Source organism: Nipponia nippon, unplaced genomic scaffold (genome assembly GCF_047370975.1).
Source record: "Nipponia nippon isolate SJK-2023a ecotype South Korea unplaced genomic scaffold, ASM4737097v1 scaffold_11, whole genome shotgun sequence".
NCBI lineage: Eukaryota > Metazoa > Chordata > Aves > Pelecaniformes > Threskiornithidae > Nipponia > Nipponia nippon.
Window position 1 is genome coordinate 9,176,473 of NW_028262302.1, and position 25,198 is coordinate 9,201,670.

At 36.5% G+C, this 25,198-nt stretch overlaps 1 protein-coding gene across 2 annotated transcripts in view; it reads right to left on the reverse strand.

The window, feature by feature from the left end:
- Nucleotides 1-25,198, reverse strand: part of SEL1L (SEL1L adaptor subunit of SYVN1 ubiquitin ligase) — a 37,177-nt gene that overhangs the window by 4,529 nt on the left and 7,450 nt on the right. Inside the window, exons 2-20 of one of the 2 annotated variants that reach the window (XM_087747451.1) lie at nucleotides 25,028-25,065; nucleotides 24,449-24,668; nucleotides 20,706-20,873; nucleotides 19,387-19,492; nucleotides 17,478-17,640; nucleotides 15,564-15,617; nucleotides 15,424-15,483; nucleotides 14,727-14,808; nucleotides 14,245-14,399; nucleotides 13,433-13,489; nucleotides 12,346-12,414; nucleotides 10,972-11,049; nucleotides 9,720-9,782; nucleotides 8,832-8,919; nucleotides 8,422-8,570; nucleotides 7,692-7,857; nucleotides 5,991-6,062; nucleotides 4,681-4,853; nucleotides 935-1,063 (exon numbers count right to left, since the gene is read on the reverse strand). In XM_087747451.1, coding sequence (XP_087603577.1) covers nucleotides 935-1,063; nucleotides 4,681-4,853; nucleotides 5,991-6,062; nucleotides 7,692-7,857; nucleotides 8,422-8,570; nucleotides 8,832-8,919; nucleotides 9,720-9,782; nucleotides 10,972-11,049; nucleotides 12,346-12,414; nucleotides 13,433-13,489; nucleotides 14,245-14,399; nucleotides 14,727-14,808; nucleotides 15,424-15,483; nucleotides 15,564-15,617; nucleotides 17,478-17,640; nucleotides 19,387-19,492; nucleotides 20,706-20,873; nucleotides 24,449-24,668; nucleotides 25,028-25,065 — 2,090 coding nt within the window. Of the gene's footprint in view, nucleotides 1-934; nucleotides 1,064-4,680; nucleotides 4,854-5,990; nucleotides 6,066-7,691; nucleotides 7,858-8,421; nucleotides 8,571-8,831; nucleotides 8,920-9,719; nucleotides 9,783-10,971; nucleotides 11,050-12,345; nucleotides 12,415-13,432; nucleotides 13,490-14,244; nucleotides 14,400-14,726; nucleotides 14,809-15,423; nucleotides 15,484-15,563; nucleotides 15,618-17,477; nucleotides 17,641-19,386; nucleotides 19,493-20,705; nucleotides 20,874-24,448; nucleotides 24,669-25,027; nucleotides 25,066-25,198 lie in introns of both variants that reach the window. The other variant, XM_087747450.1, reaches the window with a different exon arrangement.

A 25,198-nucleotide genomic window follows, 5' to 3' on the forward strand; every position in this document is an offset into this window, starting at 1 on the left:
TACAGGGAAGTTAAAGTGACTTACTGTTAGTTTTGATTGGACTGCCTTTTTATCAGACTGCCATTCGCATAAGCATTAGCCAACACACACTTTATGCCTCACTACTGTACCTGATGGTACTACAGAGTCATTGCCAATTTGCATCAGCAGACTTAAAACTTGGAATATCCGTGTTCTACATACTAGCTTCTGTGAGTGCTACTTGGGTATTTGCTCAATTGATTTAGAGTATTTTGACTGTCCACTCCTGAAAGTCCCCAGTCTCAAGACTATTAAATTTTATCAGACTTAGCTGGATTACCTGAACTTGTGTTTGCTCTAAGTGGTAATAAGTTCCATACCATTTGAATTTATTAAGTAATTCAAAAGGCAGTAAGATGTCAGAATACAGAGAAATATTTCAGACACTATATGGAAAGAATTCACCTAAATTCCAGGCAGATATTTTTTTCATCACTCAGCAAAAACTCTGCACAATAGCTAAACTATCTAATACAAATAATATTTTTTTCCCATAGAAATCAAACACAACTCAAGTTACAGCTGAATATAAAATAGCATGAGAATTAGGGCTACAAAAAAGTATTTCTTTTTTTCCTGAACAGTGATTATGTCATTGAAATCATCTGCTTAACTTTCATAGCAGATGGGCATGGATAAGAACAGTCAAACAGGTTAGGGAAGTTCTCTTCAAGGGAAGAACAGCACAGAAGAGCACTAGCTGTGTACATTTCAGTTTCACACAACTGCACAAATAAGAAATACGAATCAGAGCTTCAGTATCTTTCTTAATGTGCAACAACACAACACACACCTATCCTAAGTCTTCAGAAGGCTCAAGTAAGACTTCTACTTAAGTAAGATTACAACTCAAGCTTCTTTTAAAAATGGAAAACACATTTCTTGTTTTTCCTTTTAATTCTGCATTACTTACATTGATTTCTCGTACATACTGCAAGGAATAAATCACTCCAAGCTTGCAAAGTGCTAGGAAGACTGGAACCTGAGCATCTGGGCTTGCTTCAGCTGCCATGTCATAGAATCGTTTTGCAAGATGAATATCCTAAAGTTCACAAAATACAAAGCTCAGTTTTGAAGGACTTGAAAAATTAACCATAAAATGTAGAGCTTTTTCTAAAAGCTATTGTATACTGTCATTTGCATACAAGCGTTTTGGTCAAGTTAAACAAAAACCACTCAGTAAGACTTCCCCTTTTTTCTGATGGATGTTCACCTTTGAATAGACAAGTAAAGGGAAGCTTCAATCTGAGGATGAAACTATTGTAACCAATACTAAAGTTGAAGTTCACAAAGAGATTAGTATTAACGTATTCAACCCATGCACTGTAAAATACGGCACATATTTAGGTAACTCTAGTATACTCTAACATCTGCAATACCACACCAAACATGAAAGACTAAGACGACACAAGTCACAGAGGAGTACACAGCAGCAACTCCTCCCAGTTATACTACAGTATGCCTGCTGCATAGTGCAGCTTCTAACCATTTCTGCACATACTCCCAAATTAGATTCTACTCCTTATCCAAAACTTGCATTAGTGAGGGCAGCCTGGCAAAAGCATGAGCACAAACAGCCAGGAACTTTAGGAAGAACTTAAATTACTGTTCTCTTCTGTGGTAGCTGGAACAAGAAGGTGACTGTAACAAGAAGAACAGAGGATACATGTACCTGAATAGTTTAATTTTCCTTGTTTGTTTGGGGTTTTTTTGGCTCTGCTTCCGATACATACTGTGCAATGTTAGGATACTTGGATACAAACTGCCTATATTCACTCAGTGATGTGAAGGGCAGGCCTGTCTAAGACTTACCTCTATAAGTGTTCCAAATCGGACACTTAAAATAAGAAAAATCTCCATGACTTCATGCCACATGTTTATTTTATAATTTCATCCTGATTGTGAAATACCATAAAGATTTTCTGCTCAATTATACAGCAAAGCTTAGTTCCACAACGCATGTGGAAGTAACACTATGAAAATCAACGGATTATGTGAATGAGATGTACTAGCTCATATTTTAGTATTTTAATTCAATAGAACAACTCTGAATACTCCTTGAGCCTGGAAAGTCTGTCTTTTGTGTAACTATTTAAAAGTGTTTCCTTACCTCCTTGGTACTGTGCTAGTATCAGTGTAGAAGCAGATCCTAAATTATGGCTTATTTTCATTTCTAATTAGCAAGCACTTCATTCTGCTTATACATTCTTTGCTCTCACTTGACAGACAAGTGATAACTGTAGGAGTCTGAGCTTTAACACACAAATACCATGCCAAATCTTAAGAGAAGACCATGAGAAAATTAGTTCAAGGAAATTAATTCGTTCTTATTTTGAGCAGTATATGGAAACAGTCTTCACTCTGACATGCAGGCTCAGGAATTGGACAACATTAAATCTATGAAGTGTCTAACAGTGTACATGTGAGATTTCTGAAGGGGCTTAATATTTGGCATTGTCCTGGTATGAATACCATCTATGTAGAGGAACAGAATCTTATATATAAGAAAGACTATTTATTCAATAAGTAAAGAGAGAATAAGGCAAAAGCTGTCTGGGAAAAAAAAACAACAACAAAAAAACCCAAACAAACCAACAAAAAACAACCAGTAAGAAATACTGGATTTATTCAGGATTATCCAGAACAAACAGTGACCTGAACTGAAGTTGGGCAGGCCACCTTATTGGATCATTCTCCTTAACTCTGGAGTGCTTGCAGTCTTAACGACGTGGACATAGGTGGGGAGAGAGTAAGAGTACACATCCCTTTCTTCAACAGACTAAATCCCCCATTTGTTAGCTACTACAGTGCTAAAAATCTTTATATGTCCCTTCCACGGGCCTCTAGTGGAAGAACAGATTTCAGTGGTAGACATCACCTGCTACATCAGGAAGCATGATTTTAACTGTCAGTCATTTTCAGAGGTACTCAAAATTCAGTAGTTTCCATTCTGGGAAAGGAAAGCCAGATATTCTTTTGCTTCGTTCAAAACTCAGTCTTAGTCTTTTTCAGAATATCCTAGCCCAGCACCATTTTAGTCTTATCTAGTCAGTCCTAAGTCTCCATCCTCTCATCTTACCGTTGTAAAGTTTTAGGACACAGCAAGCAAAGACATTACATATCCAGAATTCCTAAGACACGGAATGTCCTTGCTTAGACGCTGTCGGTGCTTCCCTCCTGTATTTATATTAACTATCTCCATTTCCCTGGCCCTTCCCTTCATAGTGGATCTGTATGAGAGGAAAGTATTACTCATCTGCATAAAGCAAGGCTGCGTATGCTTATGGTGAGCCCTTGTGTACTCATTTCAGCTATCTATGTGTAGCCACCTCTGCTTCAGGTTGGAGAATACTCTGTGCAGGTGATAGCATTAGGACTCATTTTTCTCAAAGTCTTAGCAGTTATGCTGAACATGATGTAACAACATTTTCAAAGTTTTTATGACTTGCTCTAAATTGGGTTGTTTTCAAGGCAGAAGCAAAAGAACTAAAAAAGTCCATGTCTGAAAGGATTTTTTTAAAAAAAAAACAAAAACAAAAACAAACAAAACCTCCAAGCTTTAGTACTGTTGCTTTTAGCTGCAAGCTCATTTTCAGAAGTTAACTAGTTTTGAGGATTGAGCTAAAAACAGAAAACAGTTCTAAAGAGAAATTTGAAGATAAGCTTTAGAAATAATGCTGTTTGTGTACTGTATTGTCACTTCTACAGCTAGGTCAGTAAGCAGTTTTCAAATGTTGATTGCTTGCTGCTGCCAAAGTAACAGATGACCCAAGATTTGCCCTTCACTGTTCTAACCTTTTGCCAAGAATTTAGGGGAAAAGAAGCAAAAATGTGTCTTTTAATAGACCAACAGAATAATTAAAAGGTGCATACCTAAACAAAACCCAAATGCTGAAGCTCACTGAAAATAAGGAAAATGAAACCATTTCTTACAGTTTCAGGTAACCCAGAAGATATTACTAAATTCATACATTAACTGCATGAATTAATCATACATTAAGGTAAGGTAGGCTGCTCAAAATTAGCATGCAATTACTAATCACATTATTTTGACATATACAAGAACATGTTGCTCTGATTCCCTAAGTTTTCATTAGCTCATGGACAGCAATACATCATAGGCTTCCTAAGAGAACTAGATATACTGCCTTCTTTTAGGCAATGTAGTTTGTAAAGCAAATTGTGGCCTAGTCAAATTTGAAAAACCTTAGCTAATAATCACATTGTTGGTGCTTATGGTTTGTTACTTGAAGATGCACAGAACTTGTTTTCAAAATGTCGTGATACAGAAAACAAATTAACCAGTGTTTCAGAGATGAGAACAATCTTCTGCTGAAGTACTCTGAACCTGGAATTGATTTGCACTCATTTCATCACACTTTAAAGTCTTGAAAGCATTACTCAAGCATATGGCACTCTTATTGCCAATCTTCACAATTTTCAGCAAATAGTTTTTTCCCTGTCTATGCCTCATTTCTTCACATAGGTAAGTGTGAAATGGATATACGTGCCCATTTCCTACTGGAGAATGTATTGGGAGACATGCTAATTCCTGGTAAGTGGTTATATAGTGCCCAAAGCCCAGTAGCGGTTATGGACTTAATCTAATATTAGTAAATGCACTGTAATGAAGCAGACTATCAGCTGCAGCTTACTCACCTGCTTGATGCCTAATCCCTTCTCATGCATGTAGCCCAGATTAAACATTGCTTGGGCACTGTGCTGTTGCTCTGATGCCAGTCGATAGTGAATAAATGCAGTTTCATAATCAACATCAGTACCAAAGCCATAAAAATGGTAATCTCCAAGTTTAATTCTTGCAACAGTATATCCTATAAATCAAGAAACAACAAAGAAAGATAAAACAGATAGGCAAAGAAAGCCTTTTAGTTTCATATGAAAATGCAATAAGGGCTTTAGTACTATTTTCCACAGTTTGCACAAACTATTTCCCTTTTTCCCTCTCTCACATAAACAGCTTGCCTTTTTTTTTTCCTTCTTTAAATTGGGTTTAGCTACCCAAAACACAACCAATTTCTATTTTCAGGAAAGTCCTTTTCCCGGTAATCCTACCAACATTTTTATTGCTATTTAGTGGCATCAGTTGAAAAGCTATATGATATTGTTCACGGTCACTTATTACAGAAAAACTTTTCATTTGTTACATGGTCATTAAGGGCTTCAGTTTTGTTTTTAACACAGAGGAACTGAAAACTTGAAAAACAGTCTCTCATCATCATTTGGTAATTGAATACTTAACCATTCCATCCTCTCAATTTCTAACTTTCTACTAAAAGCCAAGTAGGTCTGAAGATTTTTAGACAAAACTCTTAGGCTCTATTTGCATGATACACTTGCTCTTATGTAAAAAAGCTAGTAGGCAGACATTAATGTAGATGCACCTGTATGAAAGTTAGAGACCTCACACTGAGATATTTAATGATTAAGTTTAGTTTTGCTTATTTTAGGGTAGGACCACAAGCAACCAGAGTTTAAACTTGGGTTGGTTGGACATCAAGATTGCATTCTTCATCACTGAGCTTTGCTTGCTTTGAATAGGAAATTGCATTTCCTATAAATGATGACAACCACCAAAAATCCTAAAGGGTACTTTGTATCTATTTTTCCAAGTGGATTTATTTTTAGAAAAGTCAGTGTAAACATTCCTAATGCTGTTTAACACTGCTCTATAATTCCACATGGAATGGCAAAAGAAACACACTGTACATTTGTGTTTTAGTCCTTTTAATCTTCAGGATCTCAGAGTGGCTCAGAACTGCAAGCATATTGCAATGACATTATAGCTAACAGTGAAACAAAGAACAGCAACTACCCTATGTGTAATATAACTAATGTTGAACAGAAGGAGGTAAGCTTTCCCTCCTTCCCTGTTTCATAAAAACCATGAAATCAAACATTAATGGCTCTATCAAAAATAAACTAATTGGAATTGTGAGGTACAGACATACCTTGAGAAGCTGCTCTGTTCCAGTGAAGCAAAGCTCGAGGATAGGTTTCATTTTCTCCTACTATGCTAGCTTCTTCTAGAGAAGAAAGTAATTCAGTTAAATAGGAGCATGATATATGCACACAAGACCACAAAAAAACCCCATGCTTATATTCAGTCTGCTGAAATGAATTAAAAACTTGAAGTAATCTGTGCTATAGCACAAACAAGAGTACCTCATCTGAAACTTACAAAAAATCCCTTTCATTTACATGGTCTTTCATATATCTGCCCACGTAAGAGCTAGGAACAAACTGTATCATTTCACCCTGAAATATTGCTTGCCAAGTGTCTCTCCCATTCCTGCTCTAGGAGATTCTGAAGCATACTTGAGGAATGCCAGAAGATGCAAGTCTTCATGCACACAATTTTGGCTCTCTCAAAGGTGCATTCAAATACAAGGCTAAAGCATAAGCTATTTTAGTTTGACCATCTAAAAACCAAGACTAGTCAAGTAAAACGAAGGCTTAAACTCCTTAAGCAGCTAGAGGCTACGTATTATACACAGCAGTGCTACATATACTTGAGAAGTTATTTTACTTGTCCATGTCAAATTGAAGGCTGCTGAAGTATCAAAGTTCAGAGAGTTCAAAGCATTTATAATTTTTTTCACTTCTAGTGTAAGTATGGTTTCAGCTATGCTATCTCACAGTTGACACACAGATTTTCTGTATAAAGCGTATAAAATAATTTTAAATTCATCTCCAGTCGAGATGCAGATATATCTGAGTAATGACAATCAGAATTTTAGCCCAGGGAAAGACTCCTTTGCAAGAATGCACTCCCAGCCAAGACTGCCATTGCTGTCGCTTACCTAAAGATGAGTCGCTAAGGCACCTTTGAAAAACATTAACTGGAAATTAAGATGCTAGACTAGCCTAACAGCCACCAATAGCTGATTTTCGTATTAAGATACAAAGCCCTAAAGCTGGTAATGAGACACCTAGATTTCTGGATTTGAGATCCAGAAAGTTTAAAATACTGAGTTTTGTAGTTTCTAGAAAGATTTGTCACTTTTACTTCCATTGTGTCCCTATGACCTCAAACTCTAAGAAATCCAAGTTCTAGCCACCTAGTTGCAATAAAAGACCTGGGACAAGTTTTTTCAAGTCTAACAGAACCAACTGCCCAGCTTTTCATCCCTGCTTCAAGAATACTACAAGTAAAGTCACAAAAAAATCTGGGAAAAAAAAAAAAGTGCTGAGAAAAGACATTACAAGATAAAGAACAAAGGAAACTGAAGCTTGTATGCATAGTAAAGGCCAAAGGTAAAACTAGTAGGCATTTCCTACTTTATAGATTTAAAAATAAAGTGTTAAGGTTGTGTTTAGGAAGTCCAGGCAGGAAAATTTTCAGGACAGTGCAAGTTTCTAAAGCATCCTCTCCCTATCCCATTTTTTAAATCCCGTAAGTCAGAACTTAAGTGTATTCTAACTTTTAGGCCAGAAAGCTATCCTTAGAGGTGAAAATTAGAACTGACTTCTTTCCAGTATGAAAAGCAGGAAAGAGGACAAGAGTCTCACTGAATTTCTAACTGAACAAGAGCTATGTAATTACATCTTCAAGCACTCTAGCGTTCTACTAAATGCCAACTGAAAGCCACCTGAGAAGAAAAACAAAACAAAACCAAAACAAAACTTTCAGTAGAAATTCAGGTCCTTACTCTGATCAAGTATGAAAGCAGCATTGCTTTGTGCAACTTCGTAGCCTTGTTCTGCCAGAAGAAGATATTGAACCACAGCAGAATTTGAATCACCATCTTTATAGCTGTTGTAGGCAGTCATCAGTCTTTCAGACCAACGCCCCCGTTCACATACGTTCTTAAACAACTGCAGAGGGAAAAAAAAAAAAGGGGGGGGGGGGGGGGAGAAGACCGGTTGTCAAGAAATTCAGAAATTTAGGTTTTGCAAGAGGTAAACTTCTAACATTCAAATGCCTGTTCAAAATATTTACATTCCACAGGAAAAAACTTGACAGACAAACTCACTGCTTAAGACAAGCTTACCTTAAGATACAGGTTACTAAGCAAATACATGCCAAGATTCAGATGCTTACTCAGAATTATTCTTAAGATCAGCTTTTTTGTTACACTTAAACCCACGTCTAATGAAGAATTCAGTACTTATACCGATGTTTGCTTTGTATTACATTCTTTTGATTTTCTTCAAAGTTTATAAAGCAAATACAAACTTGCCATATCAACATAAAAAATAAAGATTTTTCCCATGAGATATAAAGGAGTTTGATAATATATCACTTTTCCTTTTGATAGCCTTGGCTCTGCAGTCACCAGTGGATTTTAGCTAAGACAAATTTCCTATATAAGCTGACGTGGTTATATCCAACATTTTGCAAGTCAGTATTACTTGACTTTTATAAATGTATGACCTTACCTCAACAGCAGTATGACAGGATCGCATCACTCCAGTGCCAGTAGCATGCATCTGAGCCAGATTATAAAAAGCCAGAATGTGGCCACCCTGGGAGGCCAAGTTAAAATATTTCAAAGCTTGTTTATAGTCTCTCTTGACTCCAATGCCATCTAAAAGAAAGAATAAGTCGCTGCTATTCATTCCTCTTGAAAAGCAGAGTTGTATGAAATACAGTAGGTTCTTACTCTTTAAAATTATTAAAGAAAAATGTTATGAAAGTGTTAGGAAAAAACAGAATAAAATATAAATTCAATTCAGTACAACTACTCTACACTTCTAATGTACATCTACACTTCTAATGCCACCTAGTGAACAGTTACTGAAAGGGCAGATACTGAGACCCGGCAAATCATCATTTTGATGCCACTTACTGTAATACATGGAGCCTAGTTGAAGCTGTCCATCAACCCATCCCTGTTCTGCAGCCTTCTGGAAATACTTCAGTGCTAGCTCATAGTTCTGCAGGAAGATTTGGTCCAGTCATTAGACCATTGCAATACACCACAATTTAAGTAAAGAAAGAAAACATGCATGCATGCATGCATGTGTAAGTGCATGGACAGATCTATATTACAGAAAAATTACAGCAAGATGTTCTACTGCAAAAATATTCACCTTCTGAAAATTTGGAAACAAAAAAATGAAATAGCCTACAATGATACTAGCATGTCTTAAGTCTGTAGCCATCTCAAAGCTGGCATCCATATACAGCATTGCTATGAATAGTTATGCTTAACAGAATGGATGCCCTGTTCTGTTTCTAGAACAATTATTTAACTTACTTCCTCAACTTTGGGCTAATTCAACTTTTGAATATCTGTCTGCATAGCTAAATATAAAACATTTGAAAAGAAACCTTCTTGTGGGAAAAGCAACAAGGCAAATTAACTAATTAAAGCTTCAAAGTGTTCCTCTACTCTCACAAGATACACAAAATGGGGACAGTTAGGATTTATTTCACAAGAAAATGAGAGCCAAGTTCAAAACTCCTACCAAAAATTCACACTGCTATGCATTTCTAGAAGCTTCAGCAACATTTTCAAACTTATTAGAGGGTACTCAGCATGTTTCATAATTGCTAACTCCATAGTGAAATTTTTTTTTTTTTTTATATTACAGATTTCCTCATGGAGTTTTCAGTGTAACAGAAATCCTCACAATTAAGTCTTCTACAGTACTTCCCTTCAGAGAAAAAGTTTGTTGACAACAAGAAGTTACACAATCACCTATGATGAGAAAGACGACTGTCAAAAGCTTACCACTGGAACACCTCTTCCGTAGAGGTAAGCCATTCCTAATCCACTCTGTCCAACTGGATTACCCTGAAAACACAGCAAAACACTTCTGCAAAGAAAGGCAAAACCTACAGCTGCATCTTTCAAATTTGGTTTGTCTTTAACATCACTAAAACAAACAGTGCTTAAGATAGATTTGCTTTGTAACTTTGCTCCTAGTAAGTAATAGTTATTTAGGGAGAAAATAGCATCTTTGGTAACTTTTATTCAGTAACTACACAGGTGATTAACAGGAAAAAGAAAACCTTTCAACACTAGTTATGGAAGTCTACTGTGCACTTTCAAAATGTCGTACAAGATGTAGAACCCACACCCATAGAAAGGTGGGCATTAATAGCTTATTCATCTTTAGTTTTTCCAAGTTTGAGATGTTCTGGATGCTACAGAAGCTCCCAAAACAACTACAGGAACTCTGAGAATCTGTCTTCATTTAAGGGCAGATTAGTGGCTGTCCTGTGGGCTGCATTACTGACCACTGCCCCTGCAAAAGTATGCACTATGGTATTCCTTGCCAGGACCGGCAATGAGGCATATCAGAAACCTTCAGTTAATGTAGGAAATTAGTAAATTGAGAGATCCTTACTCTGGGACAGAGGTGTAGAACAGCAATCTAATTGTGGAATGCAAGAACCGTGAAGACAGTTATCTTACATCAGTCCTTTCAAAACTTGATCTACTGTGTTTCACATGCTAAACATCTCTCCTGGAGGACTACTCATGCTTTAACTGTACAAATGCTACCATAAGGGATAGGTCAAAGACAGATACGAGGGATTAACAGCCAAAAACAAACACTCCAATGAGATGAGAGTATAAAACCAAACACATTATCTATTCACTGATCACAAAACAGAACCAAAAATAACATAGTATCAGTGCACTGTAAATTTCTGTGACAAGACAACTTCAGATTAATGAAAATTAACACTTAACAGAATTGCAGGCTATTTAGGTGGACAGTATTTCATACTGCTGCCAGTATTCATGAGAGTTAGGCTCCTTGTGCTGAACACAGCTTCGTGAAGCACCATGACCAGAACTGGAGGCAGTTTCTGACATCTTAGACAAGCAGAGTTTAATTATGGGCTAATCTGGGATAGAAGTTGGGAGTAGGTGTATGCACATGGAGGTGCACAAAAAGAAGCATTTGCAGCATTTCCGAGTTAATCAACTTTTTAGTGCATATGCTGTATTTCTAGCTTACAGATAATCATACCATATCAGCAGCTTTCTTGAAATATTGAAGAGCTGTTTCATTGCTCTGAGGTACAACATCACTTCCTTCTGAGTACATCTGAAGGAGAAAGGCATTATTGAAGAACAGCTGAAGAAGTCAATTTAGCATGGAGATCATGAAGCGTCTTCACTTTGCATATGAAAGGGAGTCTATTGTACTATTAGACTATTCTGACTACTGCATTACTGAATAATCATTAAAGAACTTGCCCAGAAGCAGAAAACATGTGTGTCTGCTGTAAAATTCAGATGGTTTAACTTTCTAATGGGGAATGAACTGCCCATAAAATTGAAAAGTTTTCATGAAAATACCCTTGAGTTCTATCAGTGTGTAGTGAAGAACACATAAGCAGGCAAAAATCTTGTGAGACCAGCGGAAGTCAAACTATATTGGCAGTTAAAATACTTCTTGAAAGCAAAGCAAAAATTGGTTACTAAACCCTGGTCATTTCAGCATTTGTTAGATACAAGATACAAAACGCTCAAGCAGTAGAGAAAGCAGGAACTTGCGATTTCTCCTGTCAGGTGCCTTGACCAGCACATTATGCTATTTTTTCATGCTCTAAGGACATGAATTTTGCATCCTCTACTGCAGTGACAGCCTGAAAAAGAAGAGCTAGAGCTGCTGCTTATTGCAGCCTAACCTTAGAGGGCACTCAAATGGAATAATAAGGATTTAGCTCCTCACAGGGCAAAGGTAGCCTACAACCCAGATCTCAGGCAAGTGACCTAAATACCTTTCTAAGCAGCAACACATTAACATCACCAATAGCAGCTTGTCAATCATGGTTTAGATTAAAAGAAGGACTTAAATCTCAGAAAACTGATACAATGGCCCACCTTGCAGACAGACTCAGGCTTTGCTTCAAAGTAGATGCAGAGCTATTGGTAACTCTGACTCAGATGCCTCAGTTCTGTACACAGAATAAGAATATAGATGTCTTTCCCCTTTCCCTCCTAAACTTAACATTTCCCGCTAGGCAAAATGTTGAGAAGCCTAGCTTTTCCCCACACACTGTATGGAAGAGCATAGTGGCCTACTCCAAGTTTTGAACTCCAACCCAGAAAAAGGACATTTAGGTATTTAATTAAAAAAAAAAAAAAATCTAGTTCAAGCACTATTTAGAAAAAACAAAAGTTCCTGAAGTGAAGGAACAAGTAGAGAATTTAGACTAGACATAATAGACTATGACACTCAAATCTTGCAGGACAATTAAAAACAGCAGCAAAACAGAAGTACTTAGATTCCAGCATTCAAGTTTTAGACTGCCTGATATCAGAAAGTAGGAAATATTTGTTATTTTTCACTGAAAGGCAGTCCATTTGCTTACTTTTGAGAGTGTTCATATCTTACCTTTCCTAGAAAGGCCATGGCATGTGAATTGCCAGCATTAGCTGCTTGATTGAAGTACTCAAATGCTCGCTGTAGGGAAGAAAAAAAGAATTTTAGCCACCATGACTATGATTTGAGTACCTTTTCTTGCAAATTGAGCAGAGATGAGTAGGTTGCTTGCCAAGTTACCAGGTTCTTCTGGGGATAAGAGTTATCAATCCCACCTAATTTAAGATATGTAACAGGGTTCCCCACTTATAACTGGAATATTGAGCAGCAATCCCTCTCAACAGTGTATTCCAAAAAGCAGAGGAAAAAAAAATAAATACTACAACTGCTACTATGCACAAGCTACACAGGTAAATCTTACTTCCTTATTGTACTTCCAAACCCTGTTTAGAAAAGGAGAGATCTGCCAGTTCCTATTCCAGTTTTACACAGAGCTTGGTTATGCTCATTCTGCATACTTGATATCATCTCTGAACCCTTATAGAACAGTCATTTTAAAAGTATTTTAAATGTGATGACTATTAAATAATTTCTGGTTGGTAGCTGAGTCTGAAATAATCCGCAGGACTGCACATCTTCAGCTCTCCATTTTTTTAATACATACTTTAAGAGGTTAGCTATTTTAACTTCTATAAGCAGTAGCTAGGTTGGCTTACATTAGCAGAAGTTCTATTTTCTATGCACACTTAATATCCTTAGTATTGAAAGTTGCACTGGTTCGTCTACAGAAGCAAAATATTCTTGCAAACAAACTAGACTGTCATTGCTAATGCACGCACGGTGCCTCCTGAAGATTCTACTACATGTACAAAAGCTTGACCAGTTTCAAGTACTACTTGATGAAAACCTGGTCTTTGATTTTGACTTCCTCATTTCTAAGATGATTAGTCTTAAACACTGTGTAAGAAAAACAGCTCCATGTACTAGTCACATAAAGATTAAGTTTTACTGAATGAATTAAGTTTTATTGAACAAGACTACTGAAGTCATTAAATACGTTACGACAGTACTTAAACACTTTTGCTTCACTGTGGTCTCAGCTATACTTTCTCCCCCTCCACCAAGTGTAATACGCATCAGAGATATACAGAAAGGGTACCTGATGATTTTGCTCTACTCCTCTTCCTCCATGCAAGTGCAACTGTCCGAGGCCAACCTAAAAATAAATTTTACATTGCAAATAAGTAATTTTTCCATCGGGACTTTCTTTTTCTAGTAATACAGATACCAGTGAGCTAATTACATGCACAAAGACAGACCATATCAGCGTTAAAGATGCCACAAAGTCTAAAGGCACAGATTTGCTTCAATTACTACAGTACAGTCCCATTTTTTCACATTAGCCTAAGTGGAAATTTATCCTAGATAAAAGTGACGTGACTGTCCTAGATACAAAATAATAATTGTTCATTTGAATTCTACCGACCTAATTCTTAAGCCATATACGACCAAGTTGTGACAATTTGCCTATATTAGGGTCCTCCCCTCCTGCATTGTGTGTAGAAGAGGTCCAGCCTGCAGCATGCAGAAGTCATGTAAGAGCAGAAGCAGCAAGAAATTGAGGTCCCCTGTCAGGGCCAGTTTTTTTGATCAAGGCTTCCTCCACAACATCTAAAGCCATCCTTAAACTAGTGTGTCTGGTTTCTAGTGAAAGCCAAGATCCTCTTTCCTAAATTACTAAAGTTGTAATGTTTGGACTTATTTTCCACAAAAATTTGCATTTTCTGTCCAAGTTCTACCTTAAACACACTAAAATACAAGCCTCTTCTCCTAAAAACTAATCAGGAAATAGCAACCAGGTTGATTTAGGAGGAAGAGAAAACTAAAGCTCCAATGTCTTTCCATATTTCATAAAGCTGTTCCTGTAATTCTTGAAAACCTCTGTATGCCATCAGGTGAACTTAATCTTACCTGTGCTTGTACATCTCCTTTCTCTGCTAAAAACTGATAATACTGAATCAAGTCTTCTTCTAGCATCCCACTTGCCATTCCTGGATTTTCTACTTCATCTGCTAAGCGAATTCGCTGAACCACTGTGCCACCAGTCAAAGAAATGTCACTAGCAACTAAAAAACAGATAAGATAAATTTTCAGCCAGTTTTGTTCAATAAAAATATTACACTGCAACTTAGTAAAAACAGATCTCTACAGAGCTTCAAACTGTTATTCAGATAGAATTAATTACTTTGACACTCTCTAAGAATTAAAGATATTTCAATAGACAGAGATAAAAACAGTGTATCATGATTCAGAGCCAAACAGATAACTTGTTTAATAGCAGGGATTCTCTATTTTTATACTATTAGCATTGATAGTACTTCTAGTATCTTCTAGGTGTATGATACAGAAATACATAGAAAGTCAAGAATGTCAGCCTAGTAAAAAGTTTTTACCATGATTAGCTACAAGCCGGTAGTGAGTGAGAGCAGATTCACAACTTTGAAGGACTCCTATCCCAGCCCAGTACCGGTAACCCTAGAAAGGAAAATATAAAAATATGGGACTATCGGTTATTTGACAACATACCACTTGCCAGGTTACAAACATTTTCCACATTACTTGAGCAAGATTTGATGAGACAATAGACAAAACAAAGGCCACAAGTCCATTGTGTCTGCATTAAAAGCAACTGACTGACACCATTAAAAGTTAAGCATTGCCAATATACTTCAGATATTACTCAGGAAAAAGCAAATAAGCAGAATGATACTTATGGGTGAAAAACTAAGGCCTTTTACTTACACGCATTGCACTTTGTCTTATATCTCACAATATTGATTAAAACAGCATCTTCTGTAAAGATCTCTGTCTTTCACAGTTCTCATTAGCCTATAAAAATTAAGTCTCACACTTCTGCTTTAAGCCAAGAGATGCAAACAAGGTCCATCTAAATTCATTGTGGTATACAGCTAAAAATGAGCCGACTTTTCCTTAACAAGGAATAACGGGGAAGATACTATTGCCCACTTAATGCATGCATGATGATCTAGTATTTGGACAAGGTATTCACATGAATGCAAATCTTATATTAAAAATTTAAGAATACAAAGAAGTTCTTGCACGTGTAAAGTTATTAACTATCTTACTTACCAAGATCATATGGGCAATCAGATTTCCTCCTAAAGCTCCAAAAGTGTAATACACCAGGGCCTTAAAACAAAATCATTGGTTATTTAACATCTGCTTCCAAGATAAAATACAGGAGCACACACTGAAGATTTCTAAGTTACCTTGGCTTGACTAGAATTGACGCCTAGACCAGATGCATATAGAAATCCAAGAGCCTAGAAATAAAATAAAGTTTGTCAGCACATCCTTTGAAAAAAAAAAAAAAAACAAACCAGGATCAGTTTTCCTGGAATACATAAGTATAAAGAAATCAAATAACAATTCGAAGCTGCAACGAATATGCCAAGCTTTACCTGCACTTTGGTTCCTCCTATATCTAGGCTCTTCGCTACCCCTTTTAAAAAGTATGAAGTTTCTGAATTATTCAGTTGCCTAGGACACTAACATAAACATATCTCACCAGAATTCAGTCCAGTGGTTCGAACACAAGGAAGAAACTACTACTTCCCCGAATGCTAAATGTAGATCCAAAGGTCCTGAACAGTAAGAGTAACCCAGTTTAAAGATCCTCAAGTGAAGATCAGCAATTTCTGTCAGATTATTCATGTATCCTATTTGTCTTATACACCAATGCAAACATTCATGAACCATGACCTTCTCTAAAAGAGTCTTACTGTTTGATTTACTAACACATCCTATGAATTTACTATTTTGCATCTGTTTTGGCATGGGTTAGTTGCATTTATGACTATAAATATAAGCAGTTAGAATGCACAGAGCTATTTGGCAGAGGTTTTCTCAAAAGTTATTTTTATTCTTAAAATTTACATAATTACTGCTCTATCTATAACACCTGTTACAGCTGTGTGGCTCCAAGGAGAAACCAGTAGCACAGAAGGTAACACTATATAAAGATGTCTACATTTCACAGTGTTCTAAGACTATTATAGGCAATTCTGGAAGCACACACACACAAAAGAAAATCACCTCATGCAGACAATATTGAATTCTAGACCAATAAAAGTCAAGGTCTTCATTGAGATACAAAGCCTCTAGAGAAAACATGTTCCTGCTTTCTATGGTAAATCACCACTTCAACATTAAACAGGGAACAGCAGGAGACTTGGCAGCCAAAGAGCTAAAAGAAACTGGATAATTCCTGAAGAAGCTGACACTTCCGAAACAAGAAAGAGAACTAAATAATAAGTATATGCAGCTATTGAGACATTAAAATTGATAACACCCACATTTTATGATGTTACATGTGAACAATTACACATGAACAATTCTATAATGTTCAAAGGCACATGAAGAAAGTGAGTCCCGTTCCACTAAACAGCTTTCATGATTCCTAGGAGTTTATAACTTCTAGATTATAAACTTGTGTGTGTGTATATCTACCTATCTCAAAGATAAAACTGCAGATGAAAAGCCACAACATCCCACACAAACCACAAGAAAAAAGTAACACAGAGTTTCAGAGAAGATTTGTTGACTGGAGTCACCTCCATCTACCCGTTTTTTAACTTATAGATCCAATCTAGTCAGTCATACAGCAGATAAGAAATTAAATTAAAAGACCACCACCATACTATATTACTGGTAGTTTAATGCCTTTTTTTTTAAACTCAAAGAGAAGACCTGTTTCCATGTGTTTACCTTGAGGGTGCAGGTGGCTTTTGTTACTGCACCCTCAGTAATGCTAGCAGCATGCAGAAGCCAGGTGAAGCAGAAGCATTTTGGGGACAGTCTTTGAACCAAAGTAAGACACTACTGAAATTTAAAAAGGTAAGGGCAATGAGTAGTCAGGATTAGGAAAGGCTGAAGCAAGCATTGATAAAATATATTTTTTTGCATCAGAGCCTGAACCAAACATTTTACATCAAGTTTTCAAACAGTTTAAAAAAGCAGCACTCTGTCTGCTGTCTTTTTTAACCAGGCAACAGATGCCACTTCCCATTCTCATTCTAGTCTGGATGCAAGAACAATCTATAAAACCACCTTAGAATAAGCACGAACTATAAACCAGTTTATAAACCTATAAAAACTTCTGTAGAATTTAAGAACATACACACCATTTGTCCTTTAGGAGAACCTTCTTCTGTTAGTTTTTCAAATAGTTCTTTCGATGATTGGATGTTCTGCTTCAGGTAATCCCCAAACAGCAAAGCATAAGACACTTTCTCCATTGCCTTGGTATGATTCATGTCAGCTGCTTTCAGAAGATATTGATACGCTCTTAAAAGAAAACAATTTCTTAATCACCTTGAGGCAAAGGAGCAGATTCCATTCATAAAGCTCAAGATTCTGGAGAGGTTTTTTGTTCCTCGGTTTTAGCCTCTATTTTCTACAAATGCATCTACCTACAGTCATTTGTTCCAGCTCCGAATCCTCAATCTATGCAACAACTCACACGATTTAGCTAATAGACAAACTGGATTTTAACGTTCACTCTACTCCATATGCAAAGCAGTATGCATTTCCTCCCCTGTAAGATATATGAAAAGTTTAAGGTCAAATGATCACATTTTTATAGCAACGATTTTAAGTCCTGTACTAGGTATCTAGCAGGACCACTACTCTGACAGCTTCACAGATCGATAGAAAAAAGCAGCCCGAAAAAGACTACAGAGTCTCTTTGATTTGTTGAGTACAAAATCATTCCAACGAAAACACTAAAGTGTTGGGTCCAATACAACGGCATACACGATCAATTTTGTGATGAAACAGTCACGCTAGCAACGAGATGCTTCTCTGGAAACTCCCCTTTCTATTTCAGCCTCAGAACTTACAGTAGTCCTCCAAAGTAATTTCACAGCAATTTAAAAAACTGTAACCTTAAACGACATAACACAGTACTGTCAAGCATGCTTCAGCTTGATTTCTCATGGACCTTTGATAGCATTCCAAGATTTTTCGTTACCTCTCCTCCTTCCTATTCTCAGACTCGTTTCCTTTCTTTAGGACAGGCTGAGGCACACTTGGTTCCTCACATAATTTCATCTTCTAAGACAGTGTAAGGTGTTCAAGAGAACGAAAAATCTAATATTGTTTTACAATTCCTACACTATTTTATACAAAAAGAACACTAGTCATGGTCTAACAGATACTGTCTCCCTTTGTCTTTGCCAAGGTGTGATGGACAACCTCTAGCTGTGCTTCAGTTTCCCTGATACATAAAGTAGAAATAAGCTCCCTTATTTCCTTCTTAAGTTTAACATGGTAATAGTGCTCCCAATAATCAGCAGCCTGAAGTCACCACTTACTGATGAAGTTGTCAACATGAGTACCAGGGAGTTCTAAATTAGCATACCTATTCTTAATTATAGTGGTAAGCTGACAACTATTTCATCAGTAATTGGATATATAAAGAGTAGAAAGTAAACAGACCAGAATGAACAGAACACTCATTTCATTCTTCTTTTTTGTTTCATCTACAAGCATTACCCTTTTCTCTCATACAGTGTTAATTACTAGAGTTTTAACAATTTATTGAGATTAAGTTTAATACTATTTTCGTGGTGACCAAAAACATCAGAAAGCAGGAACAATAACAGAGCAGGACAAGAAATGCTGATTTTTCCCACTTAATCTTTGAAGTATAATGAGAACCAGCCTGTAAGAAACATTTGAAAAAGGAAAATTACCTTGTATCACATTCTCATATTTTTCTGGGCAGTTGCCACATATAAATTGTAGCTAGAGAACTGCGGCACCATCTTGCTTTAAGTCAAAGTTTTGACAACATCCACTCTTCAGAAATTAATCTTATACAATTTTTAGTGGATTCAGAGGAAAGCAGGCATAAATTTGTTTTTCTAAATACCCTGAAATTACTATTTATTTTCAGTACTATCACTGCATAGTTTGATGCTAAGTCCAATAAAGTGCAAACTCCCAGGGCAACTGAAGTTATTTTTCAGTTAAGCCAGAGTGAGCAGTCATGCCATCCTTCTCTTGTGGGGGTGGAGGAGGTAGACTTACTCTTTCTTCTGAGCCTTTTTACTGCTTTCATTAAGGATTTTCATTCCAGTCTGATAAACATCCTCAGCTTCTTGCATCTGCCTTCTCTTATTAGACTGCTCTTCAGCTAAAAAAAAAAAAAAAAAGAAAAAGAAGAGTACATTAAGGACTCCAATTACACAGCTCAAGACTATTCTCTCAAAATTCGTATTGGTTCTAAAGGGAAAATACAGCCAGAAATATGTTTTTGAAGACCAATAAACCACCCAAATGATTACAAAAAGCTGTCTAAAGGAGGCGTTGGATATCTTGGTAGACAGTTTCTTCTCATGTGATGTCTCTCATGTACAAGTTTGCTGTTAAAATATTCTTTTCATTGCTCCAAAGCAAGCTGTGCAAGGAAGGAAGGTTCCTCCTTCAGGAGGACGCTTCCTAGAGAAGGCTTGCCTTTGTGCAACAAATCAGCGAGTATAATGGGAAACACTGTCAAACCCCTATACTCCTACAGCCTCAGAAACTAAGAGTTTTATAGATGTGTCCTGGTTTCAGTTGGGATAGTTAATTTTCTTCTTAGTAGCTGGTATAGTGCTGTGTTTTGGATTTAGGATGAGAATAATGTTGATAACACACTGATGTTTTCGTTCTTGCTGAGTAGAGTTTACACTGGTCAAGGACTTTTCAGCTTCCCATGCTCTGCCAGGTGCATAAGAAGCTGGGAGGGAGCACAGCCAGGACAGCTGACCCAGACTGGCCAAAGGGATATCCCATACCATATGATGTCATGCTCAGCAGATAAAGCCGGGGGAAGAAGGAAGGGGGAGGACGTTCGAAGTGATGGCATTTGTCTTCCCAAGTAACCGTTAGGCTTGATGGAATCCTGCTTTCCTGAGGATGGCTGAACACCTCCCTGCCCATGGGAAGTAGTGAATGAATTCCTTGCTTTGCTTTGCTTGCACGCGTGGCTTTTGCTTTACCTATTAAACTGTTCTTATCTCAACCCATGAGTTTTCTCTCTTTTACTCTTCTGATTCTCTCCTCCATCCTACCGGCGGGGGAGTGAGTGAGCGGCTGTGTGGTGCTTAGGTGCCGGCTGGGGTTAAACCACAACAAGATGCCTCCACTGCATGATTTCCCAAATAGCTTTGGGAAGTGGCATTTGCATTATAATCTTTTCCATCATGAGAACTTTGCCCTTATAATTACTTGTATATCACAGTATAAAGTTACCATTAATATATGACAGGGACTTCTAGACCCTGAAATAAAGGGCATTGAGAAGACTGAAAACACTAGCTTAAGAAAGCATTCCCTGGACAAGAACATGACATCAGGTTACTTACTTTCACAGAAGCCCCACTTTTGATCTTTCTTGTAATCATAGGTTGTTGCACACCAAAGCCTGCCATCTTCCCTCCCATCTGCAGTGCACTCTGCATACTCTTTCTCCATAAACAAAAAGGGGAAGTGGCAAGGTTCACCATCTGCGGTGCCTCCAATAGCTGTCAAAACTGAAAATATATACCCAGGAATTAGACTGCTTTCCTTTACTTTACAAATTAAAGTCATCTACTACATATAGGAAAGCACTCCTATGTTGGTTTTAATTTCTATGAAGTTCATTTAATCAAGTTTTCAGTAAAATTTCTAATTTACAAAAGCCTGAAAAAGCAATTATTTTTATAAATAGCACTTGAAAAAGTATTATCTTTAATTTGGAAATGAAACAGAAGGTATATGGTTTTTTATATTCCTTAGTTATAAGCAAAGATTTTTGTTTAGTTCGGAGGAGGCAAATCTCAGTTACATTTTTATTGTCTACCAAAATAAACAGCCCTTCCTTTCACTCTCTCTTCTCTGCACTCCCTTCTCCATGCAAAAGACTACCCTTGAAGTACATTCCAGTGCATATATTCATTTTAGCCTCAGGGTTAGACATAATCATGACAGAACTACTCACATCGCCAAATGTGACACTGAAAGTACTTGAATATCAGCAGGGAGTACAGTTAGAGCATACAACTATAAGAAAAGACTTAAATGAAATCACTACGAGTCCAGTAATTTCTTATCATTGCATATACTTATATTGAAAACTTCACCAATATATTTAAGTTGCATTCAAAATTACTTTGAACAGCATGATTTATCATTTCTCATGCGCTAGAACTTCAAAGGTTACAGATTACAATATTGTAATATTTTTAAATAAAAATCAATCTATGAAGACTAAGAATTATCTTAATTTTTTGAAAATGAAATTATTTCAATTAGCCTTTTATAAAGGTTTTTCTCTTTCACTAAGCTAAATCCAGCAGTTGGGTTCAGCTTCATTTGAAGACATTTGCAAAGTCATGCAATTGAGAATGTCAATTATACAGTGTTTTTTCAAGTTAAGTTTGTAATTCTTATGGTTATACAGAAAGCTAGTTCTTTTTTCTAGCATATATAATTGTAAGGTCTAGAGACCATACTAATTTAAAAATTTCATGTTGATTTTCTGAAGCATAAGGAAGTCTCCAGGATAGTTAGCCTGTTCAAATTGTTCTTTGTAATTTGATTCCTCGGCAAATGTTCCACCACACCACTCCAAGTTAATTATCCCATAACACACAAGGAAAAGTGTTATTTTCAGAAATTGCATTCAAAAATAACGTGTACAGATGCAACTAGCCTGGAATCATTTTAGACATCTGTTAACCACAGAGTAATGCACAAACTCAGCCTAAGGGTACCTATAACAACTGACGGGACCTCTTATCACTGTCATTTGAACAAACTCCAGGTCCAGGATATTAACACTACTTGAGAACTTGAAGTTTTACTTGTATTGTTTAGTACCTTGTCTCCTGTACTGAAACCAACTGGACATGAAGCATTTACACAGTGCTCTGCATGAAAGTTAGCTGCACACTAAAGTTATGAAATTACTCTGCCCCAGTCCTCCTCCTTGCCCTTTTTTAATTCTAAATTAAACCATAATGCTGATTTTCCCCCCAGACAGTAACAAATAATAACCCCTAAAGCAACACAGCAATGTGATCACAGGATAAAATGCTCACCACAGCTACTTTATCATGTACTTAAAGAATGATAGATACAAACTGAGGCAAATGATTTACTCAGAGGATAAATTACTTTTTGTCAAACTGAGTGTGCAAGTAGCAATTTAGCTGCTTTATTATGTCTGAATAAAGTATATGGTATTTTATCATTATATCTTGTCCTTACTTACTTGTATCTTATCTCATACTTTACACTGCAGGAAACCCAAACATACATTACTTATAATTATTGGTTACATTACTGTAAGATTCCTCCAAATAGGAAAACAAACACAGCAGGGATTGCCAGCTCTGTATAAACTCACAGGCAGTTTTCAGCAAAAACTGTTTGTATGGAAATTGATTGTTACAAAAACATACAACACAAGATAAATAACTAAAAAATACCACTTTCTTTACGCACAAGACCTCCTCACTAATCAGAAGAGAACAGAATAACTTCTTTCTTACAAGGTTAAAAGCCTTAGTAGTACTAATGCTAAATTACTGAAGATGAATTTTTTTTCTGCTCAATATTCTGCAAAATACACTTGTAAACTTGAAGAATTTTTTTTTCCATGCAATCTCATGATCATACACAAGAGCCAAACTGTATTTCGAAAAGCTTTAATCACTCTTAATGCAGTCCTGTCACTAGTAGCTCATTCAAGAGATGAGCATCTGTACCTGAGGTAGATTCCGGTCCTGCTCAGTTAAAAAGTTTGCCAGTAAAGCTGTCCTTTAGCAGCTTTTTTCCCTGCCAGAATACAAGTACTTTTCCTTCAGAATTGCTTTTTAGATAAAACCAGTAATCCTTTCATCCCCATAGCTTATTTACTTCATAAGAGGGTCCAAAAACTGCACAAGACTTAAATTTATGGTTTTTGAAAGTCACTTGCAGTACTTTGACAAGTATAGTTAAAAACCTTAGTTGCCAGGGAGCAAGCCATCTGGTTACCCCTTTCTGATGTGACATTAAAAGTATCTTAAAGTTTACTTTTGAAATAGACTGCACTGACTAAAAATGGTGCTTAGCTCACTGTTTCGTGGCAGCATTCTATTTAGTGGATTTTATATACCTTTTTCTTTTACAACACCACACTTATCAACAGCAATACTTAATCCTACTACTGAGTTTTTACAAACTGCATATTAGTTCTGCATTAATAAGGAAGGCTTATTAGAAAACACTGAAAGTTAGTATATAATGGAGCTCATTTCATAACTCCTGCTTTCTTTTGACATTCAAATCTGAGTTGAAAAGATAGACAAATACTAATATTACCATGTAACTGTATTTTTTCAGTAAAGTTGAAGATTTACTTTTCATGCGTAAGTGAAAAGGAAAAGTCTTTGCTGCATAGGCTAAGGTACTCAACTGTGCCATCTAGTTATCATCCACTACTAGCTGCAAGTCAAAAAATCATATTAAATTTACATTTTTATTAGTAGTAAAAAAGAAATACTAGAAAGAATACTAGAATTTCCTGGGAATTTAGGCAGAAGGACATAAGGTTTTACCTATATTTAAAAACTTACTGAAGTTTACATGCAATTTAGATGTTGCCCTAAAGCTCTCAATGCCGCCCTAGGAAGCTTGTCTTTGCATCACAATTTGTTCCTTCTCTGTCAACTGACTCTCCAGGCAAACAGCCAGCAGGCTGAAACACTGATGCAGTTTCTCCTTCTATGGTTGGTATACATACACACAGCATAGTATGTGCACTTGAGTCCTATTTGAAGAAATTGGGGCTTTCTCCATTTGATAGTTAAAGCTTTCCAAGAAGATGGGAACAACAAAAATTATGGAAAACCATTTAAAATGCATCTAAAAATAACCACTCAGATTTCAATCACAATCTATTTGAAAACTTTTTGATGTTACTTTCTAAAGGAAAAAGCAGCAATTACCATTCCATTTGAGAAAGGTTAAGACACTAGTTATTTCATATGCTTAGAATTACTATTTGTGTTCATCCACAAGCCAAAGTTACTCAGATGCATCTTTCTTGCCACTTGTTCAAAAGTCTGTGAGCAGTTACCTGGACTCTGTATTTCTGTTTCTTCCAAATCCTTATTTAATAGGTTTGACTCTAGAGAGTTCAACTCTTCCAGTGAATTCCCTTTTTCCTCCTCTTGACTGTGAAAGTTCTCTTCATCCTCTGATTGAGAGTCCGATTTCCCTGATTCAAGGAAGATCTGACCTGCTACCACTCGAGTTCCTGTGGAATGGTCCTTTACCTGGTCGTCTGCAGATAAACTCTGAAGGAAAGCAGCCACATAATATAGAAGATTAGAAACTGAACAGCAGCAGCTGGCAAAAAAAACATTACTTTTTAAAGATATGATTAATTAACATACTAAGTTTAAACAGCAGCATCAAAAGTAAGATGAGCTACCTCTATTAGCTCTCATTGACTCTATCACTTTCAGTTCTTTGAAAAAAAAATTTTTTTCAAAGATATAACACAACATTAATTCTTCTGATGCACAGGAGAAATTAATGAGACAGCAAGAGCTACAGAACAGTTTAAAACAGGAATCAAATCATAGTTCTGAATTTCAGACCTGTGCTCTCACTCCACAAGAAAAACAGAATGACTAGAAACTTATTTCCTCACCTTTGACTCCAGTGATTCATCTTGATTTCCCTCTTCATCTAGAAGAGATGTTATAAGTCAGCAAAAAGCTTTTCCATGAGTAATTTTCTCAAAAATAAAAATAAGTTTAGCTATAATATTATACCATGGTTCTGAAACATTCTAATGTACTAAGTTGACTAATGCACTTCA